This window comes from Rhinolophus hipposideros (genome assembly GCF_964194185.1).
Source record: "Rhinolophus hipposideros genome assembly, chromosome: X".
Lineage (NCBI taxonomy): Eukaryota > Metazoa > Chordata > Mammalia > Chiroptera > Rhinolophidae > Rhinolophus > Rhinolophus hipposideros.
The window spans coordinates 917,705-931,403 of NC_138046.1; the positions used below are offsets into that span (position 1 = coordinate 917,705).

Consider the following 13,699-nt stretch of genomic DNA (forward strand, 5'->3'; position numbering starts at 1 on the left):
TGTGTGTGTGCGTGTATGTGTGCATGCGTGCACATGCCAATCAAAAGAATAAGTGATCGTTTTTCAGGTTCTGCTACTTTATGAAATTATATTCTATGTGCAAGGGTACTTGTGGCCAGTAAGAAAGAAGGCAATTCTGGCCGAGGTGGTCTGGTGTGGTAAGTGGCTTCGAAGAGGCTGGAGTGGAGGCCCTTTTGCCCACGTTGAAGTCAAAGTGAGCTTGTCTGTCTGCTAACGTGGAGGTACCCAGAGGGAACGGAAGGATAGGTGGCAGCATAGAGGGAGCGTCCTGGCCTAGTTAGCATTTGGTTTGACACCTGGGAAAGAAACACTGAAATAGATGGCGTGGGGAGAGTCCCGGAAATGACAGTGTGGGACGTTTTGGATGAGTTCAGCCTTGTGGCATCTCAAATTTCAAATACCTATAGAATAGATATCCTTTTGCTTGATGAATTACAATGCCACCTTGGGCCATGGCCAGATTTGGAGGTCAAGTGTATATAAATGCAGGTATGTACAAGTATGTAAGAAGTGTTGTATGTAAAAGGCATAGCACTGGTTCTGACGCATACTGAGCACTCTGTTAGTTACTAGGGTAGGTGTATATGGAAGAAGAGATCAGTCAATGATATGTTAATAATCTAGTTGTAATCCACTGCCTCTGTAAATGAAAGAATCCGTGTATTAATTTAAACCTCATACAAAAGGTTCTGCATTTTGAGAGTATCACTTGGCCATGAGAAGAAAGCTGTCCAGGCAGTGTTATTTGGTAAGAATGGTGCTGAAATAAAAATTTCACAAGGGAACTTCATGCAAATGCTAAAAGGTGACTGATCTTAATTAAATTTTCTATTTCACACTTAACATGCTCTCAGGCATGTGTGCGCATGCGCGCGCACACACACACGACTGGATGATCCAGAATGAGAGGAAGCTCATGGTCAGAGAGATTCACAACAGGTGGAACTAATATGGAGTGATTTATCATTTAATGTTTCTCCATCAGCTATCAAGGTGAAAGGAGGTAATAAAAACTGGTCGTGTGTGGCTGTGCATGCTCACTTCTATGCATGTATGTGCATGTTTTAATGCAGAATATGCCAGTAACAAGTGGAAATTATATTTAGACAATAATCTTTGTTGTCCAAAATATCACCTACAGTTTGCCAGGATTCCTATAGATAAGGAAAAAGGGAGTGGTTTGTGATGAGTTCCCATCCTCATTCTGATGAAGTACTTTTTATTTTACAGCTTAGAGGAATTGAAAAGGTGATTTTGCTTGCCAAGACACATATCAGCCAATTTAAGGCACTTGCATTTCATGGTATTAAACTTGCATACTCTTACTGTAAGTTAACATTACAGTAAGTATTTGTAGGACATTTCAGCATCGAGTTGTCGCTAGAGTTTGGATCAGGTAGTTTTCTTCATGTTTCAGGTGAGAAATCTGAGATACAGACATTATGATTCAACTAGTAGAGGGAGAAGTCCGATCTGGTCTCATTGCTTGTGCTCTTTTCATCACACCATGAGCGTGCTGCCTTTAGAGAAACTGAATGATGTTGCTGGTTTGCTGAATATTAAAATGTCTCATCCCATATTAAAGCTGCTTGGTACTGGCATAGGAAGAGATATTAACTTATATTCCTTAGCGAGGACTGTTCTCTCATTGACTTAGAATATATGGTAATGGAACTAGGCTGAACCTTTGAAGAAAACTTCCCATTGCAGCTTAACAATGTGAAAGTCTATTGGAATTAAATCTCATTTTCTCTTAAATATTCTATAACTTCCACTTTGCTAATGTGATCTATCCTTTCTCACATAATCATAGATTTAATTCAAATTTATTGTTTTTTAAACTTCTATTTTTTTTCTGGGTTCTTGTCCCTATTGTGAAACTCGTATATGTTTCACACATAGTTTGACTTGGGTCAAACTATTAGGTTGGCGCAAAAGTAATCGCGGTTTTTACAATTATTTTTAACCTTTCAAAACACAATTACTTTTGCACCAACCTAGTAATAAAGCCCACTTGTTAGCAGTTTCCTATCTGTACAATGGAGATAATTAGTAGCAGATAAGATTGTTTTGATTATCCAGTGTGATGAGTGTCAAGCACTTTGCACAATGCCTGGCACATATTAAGCCCTAAAGCATTAAGTGATTATTATTGTAATCATTGTCATCAGTCCTTAGGATTATTATGGGCATAAAATTGTAATATAATGCACATGGTGCATAATAGGGACTTAATAAATAAATCATAGCTACTCTTTTATAACTTTATATCCCCAAATGATCACAAACAGATGTGAGGTCATTAAATGTAATTCTCTTTTTAAAAACTTTTTATTTGAAATAATTAGACTCACGGGCAGGTGCAAAAACAGGATGTAGAATCACACGAGCTCTGTAGCTTTGTGCATTTCACCAGATTTTGAAAATTTCCAGCTTTTATTGCTTTGAATATTTTTGTAGCACCACATTCATCCTCTTTTCTGGGACCTGGGTGACATAAATGTTAGTTCTCTCATTATTGTCACAGGTGTCATAGCTCTTATTTTTTTATGTGCATTTTCTCTATGTTGTTCAGATTGGGTCAATTCTATTTGTGTTTAAGTTCACTGATCCTTTCCTGCCATCTGCATTGTGCTATCGAACCCATCCAGTGCATTTTAAAATTAGCTATTTTATTTTTTCAATTTTATAATTTCTGTTTGGTTCATTTTTATTACTTTTATTTCTATGATTCATGTGTGTCAGAAGTGTTCATAATTGCTTGCTGCAGCATTTAAAGCTGGCTGCTTTAAAATCCTTACCAGCCAATTCCAACATCTGACTGACTCATGTTTGTGTTGGCATCTCTTCATTGGTTTTGCTCATCCGAGTTGTGCGTTTTTGCTTCTTGATATGATGAGTGATTTTTTTTATTATATCCTGGACATTTTTAGTATTATGTTATGAGACACTAGATGCTATTTAAATCTTATATTTTAGCAAACAGTCACCTGCTTGCTAAATACCTACTTCTGCAAGGATTAAAAAACATAATATATGCAATTGTTTTACATATTGGTGCTCAAAAAATGTTAATTTTTATGTTAATTCTGTTGCACTCTCTGACCTTAATTACGAGGATAACATTTCTTACATTTTTTCCTCTTTATCTGAAATTGCTCTTATTACATATTCGCAGAACAACCTTCATTGTATTGGTACTTAGTTGGATTGTTGGATTCCTACAGTGATAGCTGTTAAATGACTTTTTCCAGATATTACTACATTACTACTCTGACAGTGGTTTTCTCTCTCTCTCTCTTTCTCTCTCTCTCCTCTCTCTCTCTCTCTCTCTCTCTCTCTCTCTCTCTCTCTCTCTCTCCCCTTTCCCCCCACCCCTTTCTCCTCTCTTCTCTGCCCTCACTTTTCTTTCCCACCTCCTCACTACTTCAGCTCAATTTCGCAGTAGTTGATGAGACAGATTTTATCTTGACTAGATCAAACCTGAGGCCAGATCTTTCCTTGTGCTGAAGTTGGACTGCCAATGGCTATCCACCTCATGCATGGGAGGTTACTTTTGAATCCCTTATGTAATGGGATACACAAATATAACAAATTTAAATATATAATTTCTGTGCATAAACAGCAATCCATAGCTTACAAGCATAAATCCTAAAAACAAGTATGTCTTTCAGTCTTTGCCAAATCATCAAAGCCACCTTGATGTCAAAGGAGGACCTACATTAACAGTCTTAAAGAATATGCATAAGCTTTTTTCTTTTACCAAGGCAGGGACTTTGTTTTCTTACATTTATAGAATTTGTAAAAAATGTCTTAATTATAAATGGTTCCTTAAAGATGGTCAGTCCTTTTTCTTCTTTTAAAATCAACATTTCTGACCCTTGTCTTGATTTTTAAATGTTAACTCACACCTGTGCTAGGAAAAAGAACATGGAATGCTTTTCCCTGGGGGAAAAACAATTCAACTGCAAAATTATTCACCATAGAGTTCGGTTTAATGGGGAAAACATAGTAACTACTTTAATATCCAAAAGGGGACACTCCATAAAAAAATTCCAGTCCTAGACAATGAGGGTGAGTTGTAGAAGAAACCTGAATAGCCATAGATGTTTTAGGTATGTTTACAATATATTGAACAGCAAATTATGGGATAAAATATATTCAGTATGAATCTATTATTTTTTGAAATGCTTATGATAGTGAAAGCTTGCAAAGGTAAAAAAAATAATATATCTGAAGTAGTTCTTATCTACATTTTAATGTGTTTGATCTCATTTAAAAATGTACTTGAAAATGAAGTAATAAAAAATGTTTAGGGCCGGCCCGGTGGCTCAGGCGGTTAGAGCTCCGTGCTCCTAACTCCGAAGGCTGCCGGTTCGATTCCCACATGGGCCAGTGGGCTCTCAACCACAAGGTTGCCGGTTCAATTCCTCGAGTCCCGAGTCCCGTAAGGGATAGTGGGCTGCGCCCCCTGCAACTAGAAACAGCAACTGGAGACCTGGAGCTGAGCTGTGCCCTCCACAACTAAGACTGAAAGGACAACAACTTGACTTGGAAAAAAAGGCTTGGAATACACACTGTTCCCCAATAAAGTCCTGTTCCCCTTCCCCAATAAAAAAAAAATCTTTAAAAAAAATGTTTAAACCATTTCAATTTCACAAAACTTGAAAATTATTTTGAACAATTAAAAAAGCTGGGCAGGGATGTGTGCACTCTTCTAAACTACTGCTTGATATAAACTTTAAGGGAGAAACATTTGGCAACAGACCAAGAAAAATATTTGGCATGTCCACAACTATCATCCTGAAATTACAACAGTAAGGAATAGAAAGCAATAAAATGTTCCAAGACATTCAGGTACAAAGCTGTTCATCATAGAATTGATCTTACATGTAAAAAGTCAGAACAATTTTAAACATACCACTAGGAAACTTCCTGGTAGAAATTATAGCTCATCCCTGTGGTGGAATATTATGAAACAATGTAATTAAAACAATATATTTAGTGATTTAGAAATGTGGTGCCACAGGACTGGTAAAGTGAAACAACACATAGTTCATTACAAATATGAAGGTATGTAGATATCTATTCATTAAAAATGTATTTTGTCAAGTAGTGATGTTAGGAATGGTATTAGGATATTGACTTTATTTTGTTACATTAACAAGTTCATAAAAATATTTTCTATTATAATCGTGTACAATTTGTATAAAATATTTAAAATAAATAAAACAAAAAAGTTCCTCTTTCCCAGATAAAACTGGGTCCTGTTGAATGCTGGTGCATATTACAAAGATAAACTTATGATTCTATATGGCCATTTATTAATACACTTCCCTGCCAAACCTTCCATATCCTTGGACCGCTCAATTCTTCTGTTAGCAATGTCTGTTCAGGAAAGAATGCTGAATGTAAGCAAGGTTCGTGCACTATGATATTATTAGCAGTTTGGGTTTGGATAAGAACAGAAAGAAAAAAAGAAAAAGAAAAACCAGAAATCACCCAGATGTTCAACCATGAGGAAGCAGTGAAAAGAAACAGCCCTGTAGGGCTACCCATCTGAATACGCATAGAAATGCAGACATACACCTATCTGTTCCTCTGTCAGGCCATCCACTGGGACACTAAAGAGCCATGGAAACTATTTTAGAAGAATATTTAATGACATGAAAGGAAGTTCAAGAATATCTAACTATACATCTGTATCTATCTATGTTATATATTTATGTGTGAAAAAGCAGATATTGAAACAGTATATACATCAGAATTCACATATATGTCACATGAAAAACACTGGGCAGGTGCAGACGGAAATGATTTCACGAAGGTATGAGTGGTCATTAGGATCGATGACTGGTGACATTAAATTTCTTCTGTTAACTTGTCTGCTTTGTGATTTTATTTTTTATTTTTTTCCTGCAACGAAGCTGTTATTTTTCTGCGGTGGGGGGGGGGGTGATGGGTGGGGAGGGGGGAGAGGGCAGGAAGTGTGCACAGGGGAGGGAGGTGATAAAGAGTATTTCAATCCAGCAAAACAATCAAGGACAGCAAAGTGCCCTTTGCAGCCCATCAGGCTGGCCAACACACACACACACACACACACACACACACACACACACACACACACACACATACACAGCACACAGCACACAGCACACCAAGTTACAGGGACCAGGAGACTATGCAGGGGGAATGGGCATACTGTCTTTTAGTAGCTGTGCTGGCTGGCATAGCTGGCATGGTACAATAGTTATGAAGGGGCCATTCGGCAACACACAGGGAAAGTCTTTAAGGTGTCCATATGTGGACCCTGCAAGTCCACAGTTTGGATGACCATCAGCTATGCTAGCGAAGATTTGGCTGGACAAGGAAGGATTCACTCATCAGAGCACGCGGTGTTGGGCTTAGACATAGGGAAAGAGCTAGGCACCACCTGAATGTCCCACAAGGCGGGAATGGTTACAGAAATGTTAAGGTCCATGGAGACACTCTGCAGGCACTGAAAATGAGGTTTGGGGAGCCTGTTGAATAACACGGAAAGAAGTTCAGTGGATTGGTTTTTGTTTGGTTTTAGTTTCTGAAAAAGCAGGTTAAGAAACCCCACATACATGAACCATTCTGTTAAAAGGGGAGGTGGGGCTGGGGCCGGGGTGGGGGCTGAGGAAGGGAGGGAGAGGGGGGGAGAGAAGAGAGCCTGGAAAAACAGCACACCAAAAGGTAAAAGTGGTTCTCTCTCTGGGTAGCAGGATCATGGGGAGCAATTACTCTCTTGGTTGTTTCCCCTCATCTGATTTCCTTCTCCTTTCTGATGTGTCTACCATGAAATTGTATCACCTGTGCAGTAAACAAAGAGAGAAAGAAAGTGCTTTTTTAAACCAAACCGCAAGGAGAAGAGGCAGCCTCTAATTTATCAAGTGGTACAGATGAGCAAGATTATTCACAACGCCCTTGGTGGGTGTGGGGGGGGGAAGGGGGGAGGGGAGAAGGGCAGGGGACAGGGCAGGGGAGAGGAGAAACAGAGGGGAGAGGGACACGGGACGGGGGCAGGGCAGGAGAGGGGGGAGGGGGGAGGGGGTCAGGGCAGAAGGATAGGGGAGGAGGAGGGAGAAGAGGGGGCAGGGCAGAGGGAAGGGGCGAGGGGAGAGAGATGGGGGAGGGAGGGGAGAAGGGCAGGGGAGAGGGAGGGGGAGAGAGGAGACCGAGGGGGGAGGGCGGGGAGGGGGCAGGGGAGGGGGGAGAGGGGAGACAGAGAGGAGAGGGTAGGGGAACAGCGGGCAAGAGAGAGACGGAGACAGAGAGAGAGAGAGAGAGACCTGCACTCCCAATACAATACACTGCTGGTTGGGTTAGGGGGGCAAAAAGAGGGGCTTGTAAACCGGGTGGGAGCCAAGGTTTGGCTCTGCTGGCTGGCTCGCTCCTGGGCCGTGTTCATCGCAAGGTGGCCCCGTCGTCGGTGTCTTCCTGGAAATTCTTGACGTCAGCACTGGTGGACTGCCTGGCCCAGGCCCCCCTTTCGGCCTCTCGTTCTTTGTGCGACTTGAACCTGCCGACGAAAATTTTGCGGTAGTTCAGGAACATGCCGTTCATGGCATCGATGGCGCGCTCGGCGGACTCCTGTTTCTGGAAGTGCACGAAACCGTAGCCCTTGGGCCCCTTTTCGTCGCAGGCCACTTTGCAGGAGAGAATGTTGCCGAACGCCGAGAAGATGTTGTACAGCGCCTTGTTGTCGATGGTCTTGCCCAGGTTCTTGATGAAGACATTGCCCACCCCGCTCTTGCGCAGCGACGGGTCCCGCTGGGACCACATGATGCGCACCGGCCTGCCCTTGATGACATCGAAGTTCAGGGTCTCCAGGGCCCGTTTGGCGTCCAGCGGCTGCTGGTAGTTGACGTACGCGTAGCCCAAGGAGCGGCGGGTGATCTTGTCCCTGCAGATGCGGATGGACAGAATGGGCCCCGCCGGGCTAAACTTCTCGTACAGCATCGCCTCTGTCACCTCCGGGTGCAGGTCCCCCACGTACAGCGAGGCCATGGGAAAGTCTGGGCTCCCGTCGGAACCGCCGCCCGTGTCCGCGTCCGCGTCCGCGTCCGCGTCCGCGTCCGCACCCGCACCGGCACCCGCATCCGCGGTGGCCGCCGCCACGGCCGCTGCCACCTCCGCGTCGGCGTCCGCACCGTCGTCCTCCTCCGAGGGGGGCGCCGCAGCCTCTGCCGCTGCGGCCGCGGCGGGCTGGGCCGCGCTGGCCTCTGCCCCCGCCACGGCCGCTGCCGCTGCCGCCAGGGTGGCCTCCGCCACTGCGTCGTCTACCGCGGCCTCGGCCTCCGCCTCAGTCTCCACCTCCGCTTCCGCCTCCGCCACGGAGGCCTCCGCCACCGCCTCGGCCACGGTCGCCGCCGCAGCCTCCGCCGCCGCCGCCGCCGCCGCCGCCGCCGCCGCTGTCGCCGCTGTCGCCACGGTCGCCGGTGCCGCCGGGCCGCTGCCGCGACCTCCCTTCCTGCAAGCTGAGGGGCCGACAGGCGGGAGACGGCAGCAGGCCGGGTGGGCGCCGGAACCTGGGCCGGGGGCGCGAGCGGGAGCTGGGGCGGGGGGCTCGGGGCCAGGCGATCTGGCGAGTCCCAGTCACCTGGGATGACGAGCGAGGCCAGGAGCGCGCCTGTGCGAGTCGCCGCAGCCCGCCGCCGCCGCCGCCGCCGCCGCCGCCGCTCAGTCGCGGGCTAGCGTGCGGGGCGCGGGCGGCGTGTGGTGGGGGGCAGGGGGTGTTGGCGTCTGTGGTCCGGGCAGCTGGGAAGGCTTCTGTCTCTTTGGTTCCCCCTGTGGCTGCTGCGGGGCTGCGGGGCCGTGGGCGGTGGGAGGGGGCGGGAGCGGGAGGCTGGGGTGGGCGCGGGCGGGGCGGGGGCGGGGGTGCTGGGGACGGGAGTGTGAGTCCTCAGCGGCTCAGGTCGCCTAGACATTTGTGAGGACGAAGCGGGGAAAGGGCTCCACTGTGCACGCAGTGGGTACGGCTCCAGTGGGGGCAGTTGCGTTTCCTCGCTCCTCTACCCATACGACGCATACGTGATCAAATCTTAACGACCGATGCCAGACACGCTGGGTGGCGGGCGTGGACGAGGCGCTCGCCCCGGCCGAGGCGAAGCACAGCCAAAGGCTTTGCGCACACCCACGGGCTCTCCCCACCCCAAGGCGCACACCCTCCTACATGAGGACCACCAAAGGGAACAACTCCTATTCTGAGCCACAGCTGGGACAAACTCCTCTGGCAGCCTCCTGACCCATTTTCACACAGATCCCTCCCCCTTTTCCAGCTTTTTTCCTCCTCCGCAACACTTGCAAAACACGGAATGTGAACACAATATCACGTATTCACTTATTCATCATGCCATGCCACAAGTATTTATGGAGCTGCTTCCAATCCCTACAAAAATGGGTCCGGGAGGCAGCAGAACACCAACTGTTTCTGACCCTCGCTTTGGGAACACCCAGTCAGAGCTGCAAACCCTGTCCCTATTCAAACTATGGACCTGTGGTTCTGGAGCCCTCCAGTTCTTCACACTCACCCCAATATATGCACCCTGGAAGTACACGAATTAACAGTACCCCATCTCTACTTCCATCCTTAAGGATACCATCACCAAAGCAGAACCAAGCGCTGGGGACTTTGCCTGACTGTACCTTCAAAGTGCTCAGGTTCCCAGCGTCAACCAAGAAATGCACATCCATATTCAAAACAAAAACAAAACCTGAAATCTCTCTACAATGAAGTGCCTGGTCCCACTTCACCACCTAATATTTATGTAAGCTTTATCAAGTACTTGGCACCAGGGCCTACGGGATACGCAATGTGCTAAGTGAGCAATGAGTGTTGCTGCGTTGGAGCTGTGCAGTGCAGTAAGGACAGGTGAACAGTATGCATTGTGGGAGCACACACGCTGCACAGGGCCAAGTGATGAACAACCACTGGAGTGCAATATAACAGACACTACACTCCCACTGCCTCCAGAAAGGAGAAATCAGGCACTAACTCTTCCAAGTAGCAATCAACTGAGACTGTATACAGGATGAAAGCTCAAGGTGAGCTCTCAACAATGAGTCCACCATGTTGAGCCAAAAGGGAACGCATTCCAGAAAGAGGGATGAGTCTGTGTCCAAGGCCCTGTGCTATGCTTGCACACATGGTCACTTCTGCTCATGCCTAATAACCTGGAGTGAACAGAGCTCGTAGTCTCCAAGACCATATGGCAGGACAAGGCACGGGAAGGTGTGGAGCCCTGAAAAGCAAGGTGAGGTGCTTGGACTCTATACCCAAACCAACTGGCACCACTTAACACGGTCAAAGAGAGAATGGGTATGATCAGATCTTTAGTAAGACTATAAATTGAACATCAACACAGAAAGCAGCTAAGAGAGTAGATCTTTTCTTTTTAAATTAAATTTATTGGGGTGACAATGGTTACTAAAATTGCATAACTTTCATGTGTACAATTCTGTATTACATCATCTATATATTACATTGTGTGCTCACCCCCCCAGAGTCACGTCTCTTTCCATCACCACATATTTGACACCCTTTACTCTCTTCTACTATCTCCCTTCCCCCCTTACCCTCTGGTAACCACTAAACTGTTGTCTGTGTCTATGAGTTTTTGTTTCTTTGTTTGTCTCATTCCTTTGTTGCTTTCAGTTTTATATCCCACATATGAGTGAAATCACATGGTTCTCAACTTTTTCTAACTTATTTCACTTAACTTATTTCAAGGTCCATCTATATTGTCACAAATGGCAGTATTTCAACTTTTCTTATGGCAGAATAGTATTCCATTGTGTATATATGCCACAACTTCTTAACCCAATCATCTATCGAAGGACACTTTGGTTGTTTCCATGTCTTGGCCACCGTAAATAAAGCTGCAATGAATATTGGAGCACATATACCTTTACGGATAAATGTTTTCAGATTTTTTTTGGTGGACATCAGCAGAGGGATTACTGGGTCATATGATAATTCTAGTCTGAATTTTTTGACAAACCTCCACACTGCCTTCTATAGAGGCTGCACCAATCTGCATTCCCACTAACAGTGTATGAGGGTTCCTTTTACTCCACAGCTTCTCCAACGTTTCTTATTACTTTTCTTGTTGATCATAGCCATTCTAACTGGTGTGAGGTGATATCTCATTGTGGTTTTGATTTGCATTTCCCTAATAGCTAGTGAAGTTGGGCATTCTTTCACATATCTGTTGGCTGTTTGTATGTCTTCTTGGGAAAAGTTTCTGTCATGTCTTCTGCCATTCTTTAATTGGACTGCTTCTTTTTGTTGTTGAGTTGTATGAGTTCCTTATATATTTTTGATATTAGCCCCTTATCAGAGGCATTCTTTGCAAATAGCCTCTCCCATTCAGTTGGTTGCCTCTTTGTTTTGTTGATGGTTTCTTTTACTGTGCAGAATATTTTTAGTTTGGTATAGTGACATTTATTCATTTTAGCTTTTACTTTCCTTGCCTTTGAGGCCAAATTCATAAAATCGTCTTTGAACCCAAGGTCCATAAGTTTAGTACCTATGTTTTCTTCTATGCAGTTTATTGTTTCAGGTCTTATGTTTGTTTAGGCCTTTGATCCATTTTGAGTTAATTTAAGTACACGATGACAGATATCAGTCTAGTTTAATTCTTTTGCACATGGCTTTCCAGTTCTCCCAACACCATTTATTGAAGAGGCTGTCTTTTCTCCATTGTATGTTTTTGGCTTCTTTGTCAAAAATTATCTGTCCATATCTATGTGGGTTTCTTTCTGGGTTTTCAATGCTATTCCATTCGTCTGTGTCTCTGTTTTTCTGCCAATACCATACTATTTTAATTATTGTTGCTCTGTAGTACAAGCTAAAGTCAGGGAGTGTGATACCTCCAGCACTGTTTTTTTTTCTTAGGATTGCTTTGGCTACTCGGGGTCTTTTGTGGTTCCATACAAATCTGATGATTTTTTTTGTTGTATTTCTTTTAAAAATGTCATTGGAATTTTGATGGGGATTGCATTAAATCTGTATATTGCTTTGGGTAATATGACTATTTTAACTGTGTTGATTCTTCCAATCCATGAACACGGAATGCAATGGACTTTTGTACGTTGATTTTGTAGCTGGCAACTTTACTGTATTCATTTATTGTTTCTAATAGCTTTTTGGTGGAGTCTTTAGGGTTTTCTATATAAGAATCATGTCATCTGCAAAAACGGATTAGGAGAGTAGATCTTAAAAGTTCTCATCATAGGGGCGAAATGTATAACTATGTGAGGTGATGAATGTTAACTAAACTGATTCTGGTAGTCATTTCACAATATATACATGTATCAAATCATTATGTTGTACACCTTAACATTATGTAATGTTATATGTCAATTATATCTCAACAAAACTGGGGGGAATCTCATCAATACACATATAAATGCATGTGTGCCCCCCATCTGCAACTGAGAGTTGATAGAACATAAAGAAGGCAGTCCAGTGTGACCAGTTCCTGCGAAGACTCAGAACAACCTTTCCCTCTGATCTTCCTTTCCTTCCACAAATAGGGGTTTTACATTTACTATGAGCCAGACATTGAACTGTGGGCTGTGGGGTCAGATATACAAAACGATCAAAGCATAGTGCCACCCTTCAGAATGTCTCCCTCTACGAAAGCTCAGGGTACCCAAACAAATAACAGAAATGTTGGCGGAGGGCTTTAGGTGGTACGGAATTCTATCTGCCTAGCACTTATTCTCTCTTCCTCCTCGCTCCAGAAGGGACAGGTCCCTTTCTTATGGGAGGAAGTATTATTCATTTCATTCACTCAATGATTCCAGGCATTCTTCTAGACTCTTTGAGTCACTGCACTCAAGGAGCATATTTTTGGGTAGAGAAGATAGACAATAAACAAGTCAGAAAATATGGAAGCACTTAAAGGTTTCTACAAATGTCCTCAAAGAAATAAATAAGAAGATTTGGTACATATTACCTAGAACCCAAGAGAAGTGGTGAACTTCAGGGATGGCCTTTCTGAGGACAATGATAAGTGGCCAGTTCTGCTAGGAACCAGGGGAAAACCTGCCCAGCAGAGAGCAGTATAATTCCCCTGGCATTGTGGCAGAAAAGAGGGGCACCAGACAGACAGAAAGGATGCCAGTATGACTGGAGCCCAGTGAGGGGAAGGTGCTGGTGCGAAGGAGATATGATAAAGAGTTTGGTTTTTACTCAAAGTGCTCTCGGGAGCCAGAGGAAGTATGGAATCAAGGGAGTGTCATGATCTAATTATATTCAAGAATTTCTCTCTGGCTGCTGTTTGTGAAACATACTGTAAGTGGGCAGGATACAAAGGAAAGTAGGGACACCAATTTGGACCCTCTTGCAGTTGAGAGATGGCAGTATAAATTTGGAGAATAGTGCCTGGGTCCACGTGACACTTGAGGAAGAGAAACGTATCACTTGCTGATGGATTGAAGGCAGTCAGTGAACAAAATTAATAAGTGAATGATTACTTGTGAGTATTTTCTTGCAAGTCTTGATCATGGAGGTGTTATGTATAGTCACAGACAGTATGGGCAGTGGGTGTGGGGAAAGAAGACAGTTGGGGGTGAGTGTCAAGAGCTCGTATTTGCACATATTAAGTGTCTGAAGTCTATATGTCATTCATGTAGGCTGGAGAAACAG

The 13,699-nt window shown here is 44.4% G+C and overlaps 1 protein-coding gene across 1 annotated transcript; it reads right to left on the reverse strand.

The window, feature by feature from the left end:
- Positions 1 to 4,301: 4,301 nt before the first annotated feature.
- LOC308494405 (polyadenylate-binding protein 1-like 2) lies at positions 4,302 to 8,634 on the reverse strand. Its single transcript, XM_081042214.1, has one exon. It carries the CDS (start codon positions 8,050 to 8,052, stop codon positions 7,450 to 7,452), a length of 603 nt encoding a protein of 200 aa, XP_080898340.1. The 5' UTR covers positions 8,053 to 8,634; the 3' UTR covers positions 4,302 to 7,449.
- Between the last annotated feature and the right edge of the window lie 5,065 nt (positions 8,635 to 13,699).